Source organism: Hypanus sabinus, chromosome X1 (assembly GCF_030144855.1).
Source record: "Hypanus sabinus isolate sHypSab1 chromosome X1, sHypSab1.hap1, whole genome shotgun sequence".
In the NCBI taxonomy this organism is placed as follows: domain Eukaryota; kingdom Metazoa; phylum Chordata; class Chondrichthyes; order Myliobatiformes; family Dasyatidae; genus Hypanus; species Hypanus sabinus.
Window position 1 is genome coordinate 54195417 of NC_082738.1, and position 16327 is coordinate 54211743.

Consider the following 16327-nt stretch of genomic DNA (forward strand, 5'->3'; position numbering starts at 1 on the left):
CCGATGTATACAAAGGCTGTGTTAAGTCTAGTCAAGAAGAAAAGAAGACCTTATGAAAGGTTCAAAAAACTAAGTCATGATATAAATCTAGATGATTATAAGGCTAGCAAGAAGGAGCTTAAGAATTGAAATTAGGAGAACCAGAACGGGCCATGAGAAGGCCTTGGCTGACAGGATTAAGGAAAACCCATAAGGCATTCTACAAGTATGTGAAGAGCAAGAGGATAAGACAGGAGAGAATAGGACCTATCAAGTGTGACAGCGGAAAAGTGTGACTGGAACTGGAGGAAATAGCAGAGGTACTTAATGAATACTTTCGTTCAGTATTCACTATGGGCAAGGACCTTGGCGATTGTAGGGATGACTTGCAGTGGACTGAAACGCTTCAGAATGTAGATATGAAGAAAGAGGATGTGCTGGAGCTTTTGGAAAGCATCAAGTTAGATAAGTCACTGGGACTGGACGGGATGTACCCCAGACTACTGTGGGAGGTGAGGGAGGAGATTGCTGAGACTCTAGCGATGATCTTTGCATCATCAATGAGGACGGGAGAGGTTCCTGAGGATTGGAGGATTGCGGATGTTGTTCCTTTATTCAAGAAAGGGAGTAGGAAATTATAGGCCTGTCAGCGAGTCTTAATTCAATGGTTGGTAAGTTGATGGAGAGGATCCTAAGAGGCAGGATTTATGAACATTTGGAGAGTTATAATATGATTAGGCAGAGTCAGCATGGCTTTGTCAAAGGCAGGCCATGCCTTATGAGCCTGATTGAACTTCTTGAAGATGTGACTAAGTACAATGACGAAGGTAGAGCCGTAGATGTAGTGTATATGGATTTCAGCAAGGCATTTGATAAGTTTGCCCATGCAAGGCTTATTGAGAAAGTAAGGAGGCATGGGATCCAAGGGGACATTGCTTTGTGGATCCAGAACTGGCTTGCCCACAGAAGGCAAACGAAGAGTGGTTGTATACGGGTCATATTCTGCATGGAGGTCGGTGACCAGTGGAGTGCCTCAGGGATCTGTTCTGGGACCCCTATTCTTTGTGATTTTTATACATGACCTGCATGAGGAAGTGAAGGGATGGGTTAGTAAATTTGCTGATGACACAAAGGTTGGAGGTGTTGTAGATAGTGTGGACGGCTGTCAGAGGTTACAATGGGACATTGATAGGATGCAAAACTGGGCTGAGAAGTGGCAGATGGAGCTCAGTCCAGATAAGTGTGAAGTGGTTCATTTTGGTAGGTCAAATATGATGGCAGAATATAGTATGAATGGTAAGTCTCTTGGCAGTGTAGAGGATCAGAAGAATCTTGGGGTCCGAGTCCATAGGACACTCAAAGCTGCTGCGCAGGTTGAATGTGTGGTTAAGAAGGAATATGATGCATTGGCCTTAATCAATCATGGGATTGAGTTTAAGAACCAAGAAGTAATGTTGCAGCTTATATAGGACCCTGGTTAGACCCCACATGGAGTACTGAGCTCAACTCTGGTTGCCTCACTACAGGAAGGATGTGGAAAGGGTGCATAGAAAGGGTACAGAGGAGATTTACAAGGATGTTTCCTGGATTGGGGAAAATGCCTTATGAGAATACGTTGAGTGAACTCGGCCTTTTCTCCTTGGGGCAACAGAGGATGAGAGTTGACTTGATAGAGATATACATGATAATGAGAGGCATTGATAGTGTGAATAGTGAAAAGCCCTGGCTTTTCCCCAGGGCTGACATGGGTAGCACGGGAGGGCAAAGTTTTAAGGTGCTTGGAAGTAGGTACAGGGGAAGATATTACTCAGAGATTGGTGAGTGTGCGGAATGAGCTGCCGGCAGCGGCAGTAGCGATAGGGTCTTCACCTTGGATGGCTACATGGAGCTTAGAAAAATCAAGGGCTATGGGAAAAGCCTAGGTAGTTCTGAGGTAGGGATATGTTTGGCACAGCTTTGTGGGCTGAAGGGCCTGTAGTGTGTTGTATGTTTCCTATGCTTCTATAATCTTCAGAATTCTCAATCTTATGAAGTGTGCAGGATGAATCAGTGAAAATATTCAAGACCAAAATAGATTTTTGATTTTTCATGGAGTTAAAGGTTTGTGGGGAACAGGCAGGAAAGTAAAGCTGAGGCAAAGATGAAAGTAGCCACAATATTACTGAACAGCAGCTCCTGCTCCTCTTTCTCATGTTCTTATGCAAGGCTATTTGTAAAGTGAGACCACAAAGGTACGTATATCATAATGCATGAAGCAAAACAGTTTATTTGCACAAGTGGAAGAACGTCATGAAAAATATAGAGCAATGGACACAAAGTGTGGAGGAACCCAGCAGGTAGGCAGCATCTCTGGAGGGGAAGAAACCATCAACGCGTTGGGCAAAATCTCTTTATCAGGACTGCAAAGGAAGGGGGAAGAAACCAGAATAAGAAGGTCAGGGGATGGGAAGGAGTACAAGCTGGCAGGTAATAGAAGAAATCAAGGGACGAGGAAAGTGCATGTGTGGGGCATGGGGGATCATATCGTTTCACCTATCACCTGCCAGCTGGTACTCCTTCCCCTATCCACATCTTCTTATTCTGGCTCCTTCCTCATTCCTTTCCAATCTTGAAGAAGGGCCTTGGCCCAAAACATCAACTGTTTATTCCTCTCCATTAATGGCACCTGACCTACTGAGTTCCTCCAGCATTTTGTGTGTGGTGCTCAAGATTTCTGGCAACTGCAGAATCTTTGGTGTTCATAAAAAGTATAAAGACAGCTTCATTGAGTTATAAGCAATTGGAAGTGGTTTTCCTAACTGCTGTGGTGGAACTAATTAATTTTTAGGTGAAGTGGGAAATAGAAATAATAGGAAACTATGTTATTTGAATAGTTATTGTTTTATTTTTCTAAAGATGAAAATAGCATGAATGAATACACTAATAGCTTTGTCTGAGTGGTGGGAACTGAATACATTAGTTGTCTATGGTATAGAAATTCATGCATTGTGCAGCTTCATGCATATGAACATTACTTTCCCTTGGTGAACTACTATATGATGATTTCACTGTTGAATTGCAAAACTTTGTGAAGTCAAACAGGTACTTCTAGCCATGAATTGCATTTGTACCAACCCTCCAAGCTCCACATCAGATACTGTATACATGTCATTATCTATTACAGCATTGCTGAGGCTTTATAGGTATTCGTTATCAGTAACTATCTGAGTAAACATTAGGTACTTTTTCTTACTCCATTTGATTGGCCATAACCCCACAAAACCACAGAGTGCTGAACTCTCCACCCATCGATCTTAGCCCCACCTACCTGGCTCATTCCCAAACGTTGGCTCAACTCTCAATACCGATTTGCGACTGGGCCTCAACTTTCATTGACACCCCAGTCTGGTCTCTGAAGCCTAACTGATAAGCTTCTCTTCCACCATGAACTTCCACAACTGGGCCCCAGCCAAGACGTATATAACATATTCCTTTGGCAATTGAAAGGGCAGAAAACATGGTGGAAGGTCTGTTAAGACCACCCGGGCTTTGGGCACTGCAGCAGTTGGCCCTCTACCAACCAGTCGTTTACTTCCACTGCCTCCCTCTCTCCATGGAGTGAACAATTATTGTGCCCCTACGACTCATGAATTCCCTGGCCAATATTTGATGATTACAAAAACATGCATTTGAATAAATAATTTCCTGTATAGTTTCACTATTTGGATAAGTAATTGTTCAAATAAATGTGACAATGAATTTAGGGTTTATTTGCTACTAATTTTTAGGTGTAAATTATTAGCTGAAGTATGCCAATTAGTTGACACTATCTTCTGTAGGTTGTGCAGAGCACCAGCTTATTAAAGTGGTTGCCTAGCTCTGAAACACCATTTCTCCTTCACCCTATCAGTTAGTAAAACCCTTATCCATACTCATGATAATTCACGGGGGGTGGAGTTTCAAGATGGCGACGTAAGCATCTGCCTTTTAGGCGCTCTTTATTTTTTTAACTATAATCACCCTTTAATTAGACCTTTTCGAACTTAATCATATGAGTTGCTACCTTTGATTGACCCTTTTTTCCTAAAATAATAGTTGATCTAATCTTGTCAAACCTAAAATGGCTACAAGTAAGAAATCGGCTAAGGATCCTTTATCCATCGACGCAATTGTTGGTCTTTTGGACACTAAACTGGATGTTAAATTTGCGGCTATGGAAAGTAAATTGGACAATAAACTGGATGCTAAATTTGCGGCTCTGGAAGGCAGACTAGAAGGTAAATTGGACAGTAAACTGTTAAGTTTGGAAAGGAGGATTACTTCGAGAATATCCGATCTTGAAGGAGTTGTTAAATCGCTTGAAACTAAGTTTCAGTCGCAGGCGTTAGAGGTTCAACAGCATGGAATTAAGATCACGACTCTTGAACAATCAATTTGTGAAAAAGCACGTACAATTGAAGTGTTAGAGAAGAAGATAGAGTCGACTGCTAAAACTTTAGATCAGTACAAGTTTAAAATTACTGATCTTGAAAATCGCTCTCGCAGACAGAATTTGCGCATCATCGGAATTCCCGAAAAAGTTGAGTCCGGTGATTTAACTGAATTTTTCTCTAAATTACTGTGGGAAATTTTCGGTGGTGAAGGTTTGAAAAATGAACCTGTTATTGACCGCGCTCATAGAGTTGCGAGGCTTTCGTCTGTGTCTGATAAACCACGAGCGGTGATTGTTCGCCTTCATTATCCTCGTGAGAAAGAGCTTTTAATTCGATTAGCTCGTAAAAAAGGTATGATCTCCTACAGAAATTATTCATTTCGAATAGTTGAAGACTATTCGTATGAAGTTATGAAAGCCAGGATCGCTTTTAAACCAGTGATGGCAGAGATTCATTCGTTTGGTTTTAAACAAGCTTTAATGTATCCAGCGAAACTTAGAATGGTGCTGCCCGACAACAGTCTACACTTTTTTATCACTCCTGAAGAAGCGAAGAAATTTGTTGAAGAATATCGATCCTCTAGTGCAACTTGAACTATGAGTTACATTGAAGATTTTTTTTGGAGAGAGGATGTTATTTCATTTTAAGTTTTAACCCTGGAAGTTGGGTTATAACTTCTTATTTTGAACTATGGGTCTGGGTCTTTTTTTTTACCATTATTATTGCTTATAGATGCTGTTTTAATCTTTATAATATCCTTTTTTTATATACGTTTGTATTTTGTAATAATGAATTATTTTTTTCAAAATGTCGTTTCTTCTTCCCATAAGTCTTTACTTTTTATAAGCGTTTATTTGCTTGCCTGTATTTAGAAATGGAACAAAGGTTTTGAATTCTTTTTCTTTAGTTTTTTTTTAAATATGTTGTAGTGTCTATTAAATCTTTTTTTTTATATAAAAATATTCTATTTTGATAACTTTTTTTACTATATTTTCTCATTAGATTGCTGAATTTATATTCATATTTTGTAATATGGCTTTCTCAAAATGTCGTTTCTTCTTCCCATAAGTCTTGGCTTGTGAAACGTCATCTTTGTATCTGAATATGGAAATTCTTTTTTAAAGGTGTATCACATTTTTAAACTTTAATGTGCATTTTTTTTTTATTAATGATCTTTCTGGTTTTACTATTTTAGTTTTTTTTTGATTTGTCTGATATGGGTGTGTATGTGTATGTGTATGTATATATATATATATATATATATATATGTAGGTATATATATATATATATTTTTTTTTGCAACTCTATATTTTAATTGGGGTGTTATATAGTTTTTTCTTAAAAAATTTTCTTATGGAGCTGCCATCTTGAAATGGGGGTAATATTAGTATTAGTTTATGCGCCTGCCGCTTGGCTTTCTTTCAAAGGGTGGGGGGAGGGGGGAGGGATCTTTTTTCATGCTTTTGCTTTTTATTTTTTTGCTTTTAGTTTATGGGCTGACTTTAAATTGTTAATATTGTTGAGGTGTCAGGATCTCCGGTTGCTCCTGAATCAATTTTCCTTCTTCCTAAATTGTGGGTTATGTGTTTTTTTAACCTTTTATGATACACACAATTAATATTGGTATGATGGATAAATCTATTAACTTTATCTCGTGGAATACTAATGGTTTAAATCATCCGATTAAACGTAAAAAAATATTTAAAGTATTCCATAGATTGAACGCTAATATTATTTTTGCACAGGAGACCCACATTAGGAGGGAGGATAATCAACGTTTTTTTAGGTTCTGGAAAGGTCAACAATTTCACTCAAATTGTACCGCTAAAATTAGGGGTGTGTCTATTTTTATAGACGCCTCAATTTCGTTTACACATTATGAAATTATTTCTGATCCACAGGGTAGATTTTTGTTGATAACTGGTTCACTTTTTAATCGGAAAGTTGTTTTAGTTAATATTTATGCTCCAAACTTTGATTGTCCTGAATTTTTTAAACGGTTATTTACTTCTCTTCCTAATTTGAATGAATATATGTTGATTATGGGTGGAGACTTTAATTGTTGTTTGAATCCTTCGATGGATAGATCTAAACCTATTCGAACTCTTCCGAATAGATCAGCTTTACTTATTAATTCTTTTATGGTTGATTCTGGAATTACTGAAATATGGCGGTTTTTGAACCCTAAAGGTAAAGAATTTTCATTTTTTTCACATGTATATCATAGTTATTCTAGAATTGATTACTTTCTTATTGATCATCGTTTATTAACAGATGTTATTGATTGTAAATACGATTCTATTGCTATTTCGGATCATGCGCCTCTGAAGTTATCTATCAAGATTTCGGATTCTTCTATCAATACTAGATCTTGGAGACTTAATGCTACTTTACTTCAAGATCCAGAATTTATTACCTTCATAAAACAACAAATTGACTTATTTTTTTCAACAAACTATAATGAAGAGATTGATAAAGGAATACTTTGGGACTCTTTCAAGGCTTTTATTCGTGGACAAATTATTTCATATTCCGCTGGTAAAAGAAAACAAAGATACTCAGATATAGCTTTATTGGTGGATAAAATTAAAGAAATTGATAAGATTTATTCCGTTACTCCTACCAAAGAACTTTATAAGAAGAGAGTTGAGCTTCAAATGGAACATAGTTTATTATTATCTTCTTCAATTGAGAATCAATTAATTAAGACTAGGGCTCAATTTTATATTCATAGTGATCGAACTGGTAAATTGTTAGCTAATCAATTAAAAGCTATTTCGACTAAGCGACAAATTATTAAAATTCGTAAACAAGACGGTAATTTAACTACTGATTATAAAGAAATCAATAACACTTTTCAAGATTTTTATAAATCTTTATATCAATCAGAATTTGACGGTGACCGGTTTATGAGGGATAATTTTTTTAATAATTTGAATATTCCTAAACTGATAGATGAAGATTGTAGCTTGCTTGATGCTCCTATTTCTATGGATGAAATAAGAGAGGCTATCTCATCAATGAATTCAGGGAAAGCTCCTGGTCCTGATGGTTTTATTGTAGAATTTTTTAAAACTTTTTCTTTATTGCTTTCTCCTTGGCTATGTGAAATCTTTAATGATGCGTTTGTTAAGAAGAGATTACCTCAATCGTTTTATGAAGCTACTATCTCTCTAATTCTTAAAAAAGATAAAGATCCTACCTTATGTGCATCTTATCGCCCTATATCATTATTAAATGTAGACTCTAAGATTCTTACAAAAATTTTAGCCATTAGATTAGAAAAGGTATTACCACAGATTATTTCAGAAGATCAAACTGGTTTTATTAGGAATCGATATTCCTTTTTTAATATTAGAAAATTGATTAACATAATTTATACTTCATCACCTACAACCCCAGAATGTGTTATCTCATTAGATGCTGAAAAAGCCTTTGATAGAGTTGAATGGACATATTTATTTAACGCATTGAGAAACTTTAATTTTAGTCCTAATTTTATATCATGGATTAAATTAATATATTATAAACCTGTTGCTTCTGTTCTTACAAATAATTATAGATCCTCTTTTTTTCAATTATCTCGTGGTACGAGACAAGGTTGTCCTTTAAGTCCTTTACTATTTAATATTGCATTAGAACCTTTAGCTATTGCTATTCGTGAGTCTCCTAATATTTTTGGTATTACCCGTAATGAGAAGTTATACAAATTATCGCTTTATGCTGATGATTTGTTGTTATATATTTCTAATCCTAGTAGGTCTATTCCTGCTATTTTATCCTTGTTGGCTCAATTTGGTAGTTTTTCTGGTTATAAGTTAAACTTAGATAAGAGTGAGTTATTCCCTTTAAACGCGCAAACTTTATTGAGTGATAGGATGCCATTTAAAGTTGTTACTGATAACTTTATCTATTTAGGTATAAAAATTACCAAGAAATATAAAGATTTATTTGGACTGAATTTTTTACCTATGCTTCATCAAATTCAGCAACTTATTACTAGATGGTCTCCCTTATTTTTATCATTAGTTGGTCGGATTAATGCTATTAAAATGATGATTTTACCGAAATTTTTATATTTATTCCAAGCTTTACCAATTTTTATTCCTAAATCTTTTTTTGATAATATTGATTCAAAGATTTCCTCATTTGTTTGGCAAAATAAAAATCCTAGGTTAAGCAAAAGGCAATTACAAAAGTCTAAAAAAGATGGTGGTCTAGCTCTACCTAACTTTAGATTTTATTATTGGGCGAATAATATTCGTAACCTAATGTACTGGAAACTAGATTTGGATTCACCTGTGTGCCCACAGTGGGTAAATTTGGAATGTAGTGAGGTTAAGGGATATTCTATATTTTCCGTTCTTGGCTCTTTTCTTCCTATTGATTTAGCCAAATTCAATAAACAGATATCTAACCCTGTTGTTAAACATACACTACGAATTTGGTTTCAATTTCGCAAATTCTTTAATCTGAAAAACTTTGCTTTGGACAGCCCTATTTTATGTAATTTTTTTTTTAAACCTTCATTGACAGATCAAGCTTTTAGTATATGGAAAAGGAAAGGTATAAAATGTTTTCGTGATCTTTTTTTTGAAGGTACTTTGATGTCCTTTGATCAACTATCCAACAAATTTGAATTACCTAAATCTAATTTTTTTAGATACTTACAAATTAGAAATTTTTTACATAAAATTCTTCCATCTTTTCCTAATTCAACTCCATCGGATTTTTCAGATTTGATTTTTACTTTTAATCCTTGTCAGAAGGGATTAGTAGCTTTTATTTATAACATGATTATGAAGATACAGCCAGAAATATCGGATAGAATTAGACAAGAATGGGAAAAAGAACTTCGATGTAATATATCAACAGATAAATGGGAAAAAATTTTACAAATGGTTAATTCCTCCTCTATTTGTGCTAAACATGCTTTAATACAATTTAAAATTGTACATAGAGCTTATATGTCTAAAGATAAACTTGCCCGATTTTATTCGCATATCAATCCTCAATGTGACAGATGTCACTTAGAAGTGGCTTCATTGACTCACATGTTTTGGACATGTCCCACTTTACATAACTATTGGAAGGACATTTTTGATGTCATTTCCTCAGTATGGAATATCGATTTACAACCCCATTTTATTACTGCAATTTTCGGTATACCAAATGAAGATGGCAATCAACTTTCCCCTTCAATCAGACGAATGATTGCCTTTGTAACATTAATTGCCAGAAGGTCTATATTACAAAACTGGAAAGAAGTAAACCCTCCTACTACATTTCAGTGGTTCTCCCAAACTATTTCTTATTTGAGTTTGGAAAAAATCAGAAGCACTATCTTTGATTCTTCAATTAAATTTGAAGAAACCTGGGGACCATTTATTCGACACTTTCATATGAATTAATTTGGCTTATTTCAGATCCTTTTCTCTACTTATACTTGTTCAGGTATGGAGTTCTGGAGTTCTTTTCTTGACACCTTTATATATTTATAAAGTGTTATTATTGCCCATGTTAGTGTTAGTTTAGTATTTTTTTTCATTATATATTTTTTCTCATATATAATTTCAATTTTTTTTTCTCTTTTTTCGACGATTATTTTTGTTTTTCATATATATTTACATAGACTTGATTGATTTATGCACCTTTTGTTGATGGATGTTTTAATAGGATATTATTATCCTATTACTAATGTAATCTCAAGTTTATTGAATCTGTAATCTATTCATTATTTTGTGTTGTTTTTTTTTATATATGAAATTTAATAAAAAGATTGAAAAAGAAAAGAAAGAAAGATAATTCACAATTCAGCTTACCCAATGTTCTTTTGGCTGGTCTTCCTACTTCATAAATTGCAACATAAATAGAACCATGTGACTTCTATTCTGCATCAAGTCCTGCTCATTAATAATTCCTGTACTTAAGGAACTATACTGGCTTTTAAAGCTTCAGACTTGCACATCTTCTTGGTTCCTCATCCCTCCTTCAACCCCACAAATATCTACTTCAAACTTTGCACATCTCTAAGCTGACCTTAAATAAATACTGTCCATTTCCATCATCTCCTTGTACCCAATTATCTATATCTTTCCTTCACCATACCCCTACAATCCAAGCATAATGCCCCCACCATAATCTTAACTTTCCATAGGGATTGCTTTCTACATGACTCCCTTGCCCACGTCCCTCCTCAATGATCTCCCTCCTGGCACTTATCCCTGCAAACAAGACAAGTGCTACACCTGCCTCTACACTTTCTCTCTCACAATCATTCAGGGCTCCAAACAGCTCTTCCAGATGAGGCAACACTTTACCTGTAAGTCTTCTGGGGTTATCTACTGTATCCGATGCTCCCAATGCGGCCTCCTCTACATCGGTGAGACCCGACGTAGAATGGGGGAACTCTTCATTGAGTTCCTTTGCTCTGTCTGCCGCAAACATCAGGTTTTACAGATTTCCACCCATGTTGATTTGACTTCCCATTCCAACATGTTGGTTTGTGGCCTCCTCTACTGTCACAATGAGGCCACACTCAAGTTGGAGGAGCAACACCTTACATTCCATCTGGATAGCCTACAACGTGATAGCATGAAAATCAATTTCTCTAACTGCCATCAATTTTTCCTCCCTCCCCCTTCTCTCATTTTCCATTCCCCATTCTGTCTCTCCTTTACTTCTCTTCACCTCCTTCTGGTGCCCCTACTCTTTCCTTTTCTCTCATGGTCCACTGTCCTCTCCTAATAGATTCCTTCCACTTTAGCAATTTACTTCTACCAATCACCCCCCAGCTTCTCACTTCATTCCCCTCTCACACACACCCACCACTTTCCCATCACCTGGTCTCACCTATCACCTTCCAGCTTGTACTCCTTTTCTTCCTCCCAACTTTTATTCTGGCTTCTTCCCCCTTCCTTTGCAGTACTGATAAAAGGTCTCAGCCTGAAATACCAATTGTTTATTCTTTTCCATAAATGCTCCTTGAACTGCTGAATTCCTCCAGCGCTTTTCTCTAGCCAATACTTCACCCAAAAGCACAGTTTGATCCTTCGAGATCCTCTACCTCAGCCCCAAGATTCTTCTAGCTCTCATCACATCCATTATCTTGATCACTAACCCGGACTGCAGCAATCTTAACTGTTCCTAGACTATAACCCCTTTAATGGTTAAGACTTTACAGTCCCTCCACTACCATGCTTAGGAATCTTGCCCAGTAAAAATTAGGGCCTAAATCTTACTGCAGTCTGCGGTAACATTTTGGTCTGTTGTACTTCTTCCTGTGAGAAGGGGTAGTAGATAAAAGTCTTCCTGTGTTGCAGGAAATGAAAACTATTTCATTTCTTAAACATTCAATGAAAAGGTAATAGAAACTAGCAGTAATATGCTTCAAAGTCAACTTTAGCATAATTGAAAATCGAGCCCATTGTAGTAGACCAAAATTCTTGGAGTTATACACAAGTTCTACATAACTTCATTTAAATCCTTTAATTATTTGGCTGACAATTACAAATATTTACAAATGAACATATGAAAATGATGGACTGGAAATGATCAACTACAACCCATACTTCTGAAGTTGAAAGCACCATGACTTTTGTTAAATCTCAGAGTACAGTAAGTATTTCTGTACTAAATAATATGCCCATAAACTGGCACAAGCTTATTGAAGGGAGATACGCTTGGAGGAAAAAAATACTGCAGGTGTTGCTACCACATAAAATAAAATAATTAATTCGTCATTTGAAACTGTGGGCGAATTAACTGAGTTTAGTAGTCTTATGCTCATTCATTAATATCATGAATTGGTATTCACGCATTATCAGATGCTTTTCTAGCTATGAGCACCAGAAGCACCTTTGCAAGGATGGTTAAACGTTGTAAAGCACATGGACAATTTGCAGGGCTGAAACCTTTGTTGAACTGCAACCATTTAATGTATTCTTTATTCAAGACACACATCCACATTTCTTTTAAGTACACAAAGAAATAAAATTATGAGCAAACCTCAGTGCCAGTTGGCATAGTAATTTACTGTTGGAGGACATAGGTTTATAGAGAATGAGTTAACAATTAAGAATCAACACTATTAATCTGAGTAGAAGCAGAACACTTCTTTATCATTTGACAAGTACAGTTGTATCTTTTAGTAAAAGAGCACTGCCTTATTTTCTGCTGGGTGAAGAGACCACAACAGTGAGCACCATTGCTATTCTGTGGGTTACTTCAGTAAATTTCTATTCCTGCATTGGTCATTCTGGGAAAACCTGTTCCCAGGCCCTATTATAGGTGTTACATCAGGGATCTCAGCACTTAGTGCTGCTAATGTTTGATAAAACACTTCACAGCGTAAACTGGAACTGTGATAATAGGAACAAATTTGGAGACAAAGCATTCCTTTGTCACTCTACAGATCTAAGGGATTTTACTCATTAAGAACCCTTCCATCCATTTCACAGGTTCATTGCTGTGTCATGATCTTCACCAAGCACAGGGGACAAACGTGTTATTATTTAGTGAATAGTGCATTACTGCATTAGTGAATTTTGTTAAAATGGATATTTCTCTGTAGGAGGATAGCACATATAGGGATAGGCCTACTGAAATGCAATCCAAATTGTGACTGCTTCTTATTTCCTGTGACCGTCTCCGATGAATATTATCTGGAAAAACTGAATGGCGTCAGTGTGAAGAATAAAGCGATTAACAAATATGGTGAAGCTGGACAAGATTTTACACTGTGTGGGCAATGCTGATCTACATTCTGTTGCTGTTGGCTACCACCATAACTAATCTAGAGGACTGCTATTGTGGGTGCACATACATAAAGCTAAACAAAGTGACACAAGCTCACATGTTAGGGAAAGAAATTCAGAAGTGACATTCTTAGCAATCACCTCCATCATAAGCACATCTATTTGGGGTTTTTGTTTTGTTGTTGAAAAAACACACATACAGTTTTCTTATTTAATTGCTTCAATTTTTGGAGCACAGGAGGCATTGACTGGCTAATGCCCTGATTAAATATCAAGACTGCAGACCAGGTAAAATGCCCTCCAGACAAGAAGGAATTCTTTCTGTGCTTTCCGGATCTAAAAGGAAGCCTCTTCTTGCCTGGAAAGTTTCACAGCATATCTTACGAGGAATATCCTACAAGTCTTTATCTTGCAATACAGCATTCATTATGCATTCAACAAAATCTGTTATGTGTGTAATAACAACACAGTTTTCTTAGAAAGATTCTGGCAGACTCATGGCACATTTAGTTCAGCTGGGAAGAGCTTGTGTCCTGCTTTAGTGGCTCATCCAGATTAACGGAGAGTGTTACCACATTATCATCATGACTCGTTTCTTCCTCTCCTTTCTTGAAACTAATCATGTCCATTAACCTGTCCTTCATAACCTGTCAAAACACAAAAAATGTCATTAACACATTTATTTTGTAATTCTACACCATTCCTTTTTTAAATAAGCAGTGAATAGTGAATTTCTAGTTTCATCTTGATTGTAAATTAACCAACTATTACTCATTATATTGAACTTCTCCAATGTACTATTAGATGTGCAGATGGGATGCTTCCTAGATTAGAGGATAATTGTTATAAGGAGAAGTTGAACAAACAGTGGTGGGGCTCATCACCAACAACCATGACACGGCCTACAGAGAGGAGATGGAACAGTTTGATGCCTGATGCTAAGCAAATAACCTTTTCCTTAATGTCAACAAGACAAAGGAGATAGTTATTAACTTCAGAAGAACTTGCACCACGCACACCCCCATTTACAACGGCAGCAGAGCAGTGGAAACTGCAAGTAGTTTCAAACTCCTGGGAACGTACATCATGCACAATCAGAACACATCGTACACAGCCAAGAAAGCTCACCAACATCCCTAGTTTCTGAGGACGCTGAAGAGAGCTGGACTTTGCACATATAGTTCATACTTACATCATTCCACGGATGCACAGTAGAGAGCATCCTGACAAGCTGCATCAGTGCTTGATATGGAAACTGCACTGTGGTGGATAGGAAGGCTCTATAACGGATCGTCAAAACTGTCCAATGCATCACCGGCACCAGCTGATCCACCATCAAGAATATATGTACATGAAGTTGCTGGAAAAGGGCCAGTAACATTGTGAAGGATCCCATCCACCCTGTTTATGGACTGTTTGTCCCACTCCCATCAGGGAGGAGGCTACGTAGCATCCATGCCAGGACCACCAGACTCACAAACAGTTACCATCCCCAAGCAGTAAGGCTGACCAACACTTCCACCCACTAATTCCACCACTACTTTTTTCCTGTCAATCACCATATGTACAACCTAGCATCAATTAATCTATTTATATAAATTATCTTATGTATTTATATTTATTGCGGTTTTTTAAAATTGATTATTGAGTTCTTTATCTTTTGTGTTTTTTTGTGTTGCATTTGATCTGGATTAACAATTATTTTGCTCTGCTTACACTTGTGTACAGGGAATGATATTAAACAATCGTGAATTTCAATTCAAAATTAATTTGGCACAAGATTGTGGGCCAAAGAGCCTGTTACTGCTGTACAGTTCTACATTCTATTTCAAAATAAAAAGGACGCTCATGACTTGAAAAGACCACAGTCAGTCCAGCAGTATTACAGAGCTTAAAGCATAAAAAAGGGAGCAGAAAGATATTACTTCAGCAGCTGATATCAACTACAGGTATGTTTATTAAATTTTTGTGCTATAAGACACAGTACTTCTGAGTTGTCAAAACATAATCATTCAAACATTTAAACCACGATAATTACTTAGAACTACTTAATTTGAAAACAAAGCTTTAGTGAAACTGATGAGATGTTTTTTAGAGATACAGCATGGTAACAGGCCTTTCTAGCCTGATTACACACATGTAACCAATTAACCTACTAACCAGTACATCTTTGAATTGTGGGAGTGATGCACCATCAATAACTCACACTGAGACGTAAGGCGAGATATCGGCTTTTATTGACTGGAAGAAGGAACCAGGAGTGAGTGTCCATCATACTATGTCCTGGAGACTGAGGCCGAGCGTCAGGCCTCAGATCGCCTTTATACAGGGGCCTGTGGGAGGAGCCACAGGAGCATTCAGCAGGGGGCATGTCCAGACAGGCACATAGTTCACCACATTCACCCCCCCCCCCCTTTGTTTGAAAGAGTCCCATGTGGCGAAGTTTCTTACAAGTCAAGTCTATCAGGTGGTCGAATCTGTCGCTGCGATCTACGTAGCACCGGCTGTGACCGCATGGATGCCGGCGACATTGGTGATTGCACAGGGGACGGAGTGCGCTTGTTCCTGCCCACTAGGCGCCGGTGATCCCTCATGCATATGCGAGGCGCCTGGTATAAATGCGTACGAAACGCCCGGTATGCAAGTGTCGTGAGGAGTCTGTGTAGGGCGTGGTGAGCACGGTGTCACCTCTGGTGCAGGGTTCATAGTTACCGGAGAGCCTTCAGGGTAGTGGTCTGCTGCACCTGCGGGTGCCAGGTTGCGGATGGAGACTGTGTCCTCCCGCCCATCAGGTAAGACCACGTAAGCATACTGGGGGTTCGCATGTAGAAGGTGAACCCTCTCTACCAGCGGGGAGTATTTATTGCTCCTCACATGTTTCCGGAGCAGCACTGGCCCCGGGGACGTCAGCCAAACTGGTAGGGTGGTCCCAGTGACAGACTTCCTGGGAAAATAGAATAGGCGTTCGTGAGGGTGGCATTGGTGGACGTACATAACAGAGAGCGGATAGAGTGGAATGCCTCAGGGAGGACCTCCTGCCATCGAGAGACCGGCAACCCTTTTGACTTAAGGGCTAAAAGTGTGGCCTTCTCCCGCTCCACCTGGCCATTACCCCGGGGATTATAACTCGTGGTCCGACTGGTAGCAATGCCCCTAGCCAACAAGTACTGGCGCAGCTCC

General features: G+C 37.7%; 1 protein-coding gene across 1 annotated transcript in view; it reads right to left on the minus strand.

Moving 5' to 3' along the window:
- Positions 1 to 13653: 13653 nt before the first annotated feature.
- The window catches only part of asic2 (acid-sensing (proton-gated) ion channel 2), a 567562-nt gene continuing 564888 nt past the window's right edge, over positions 13654 to 16327 (minus strand). Inside the window, exon 9 of the mRNA XM_059955656.1 lies at positions 13654 to 13794. Coding sequence (XP_059811639.1) covers positions 13654 to 13794 — 141 coding nt within the window. The remainder of the gene's footprint in view (positions 13795 to 16327) is intronic.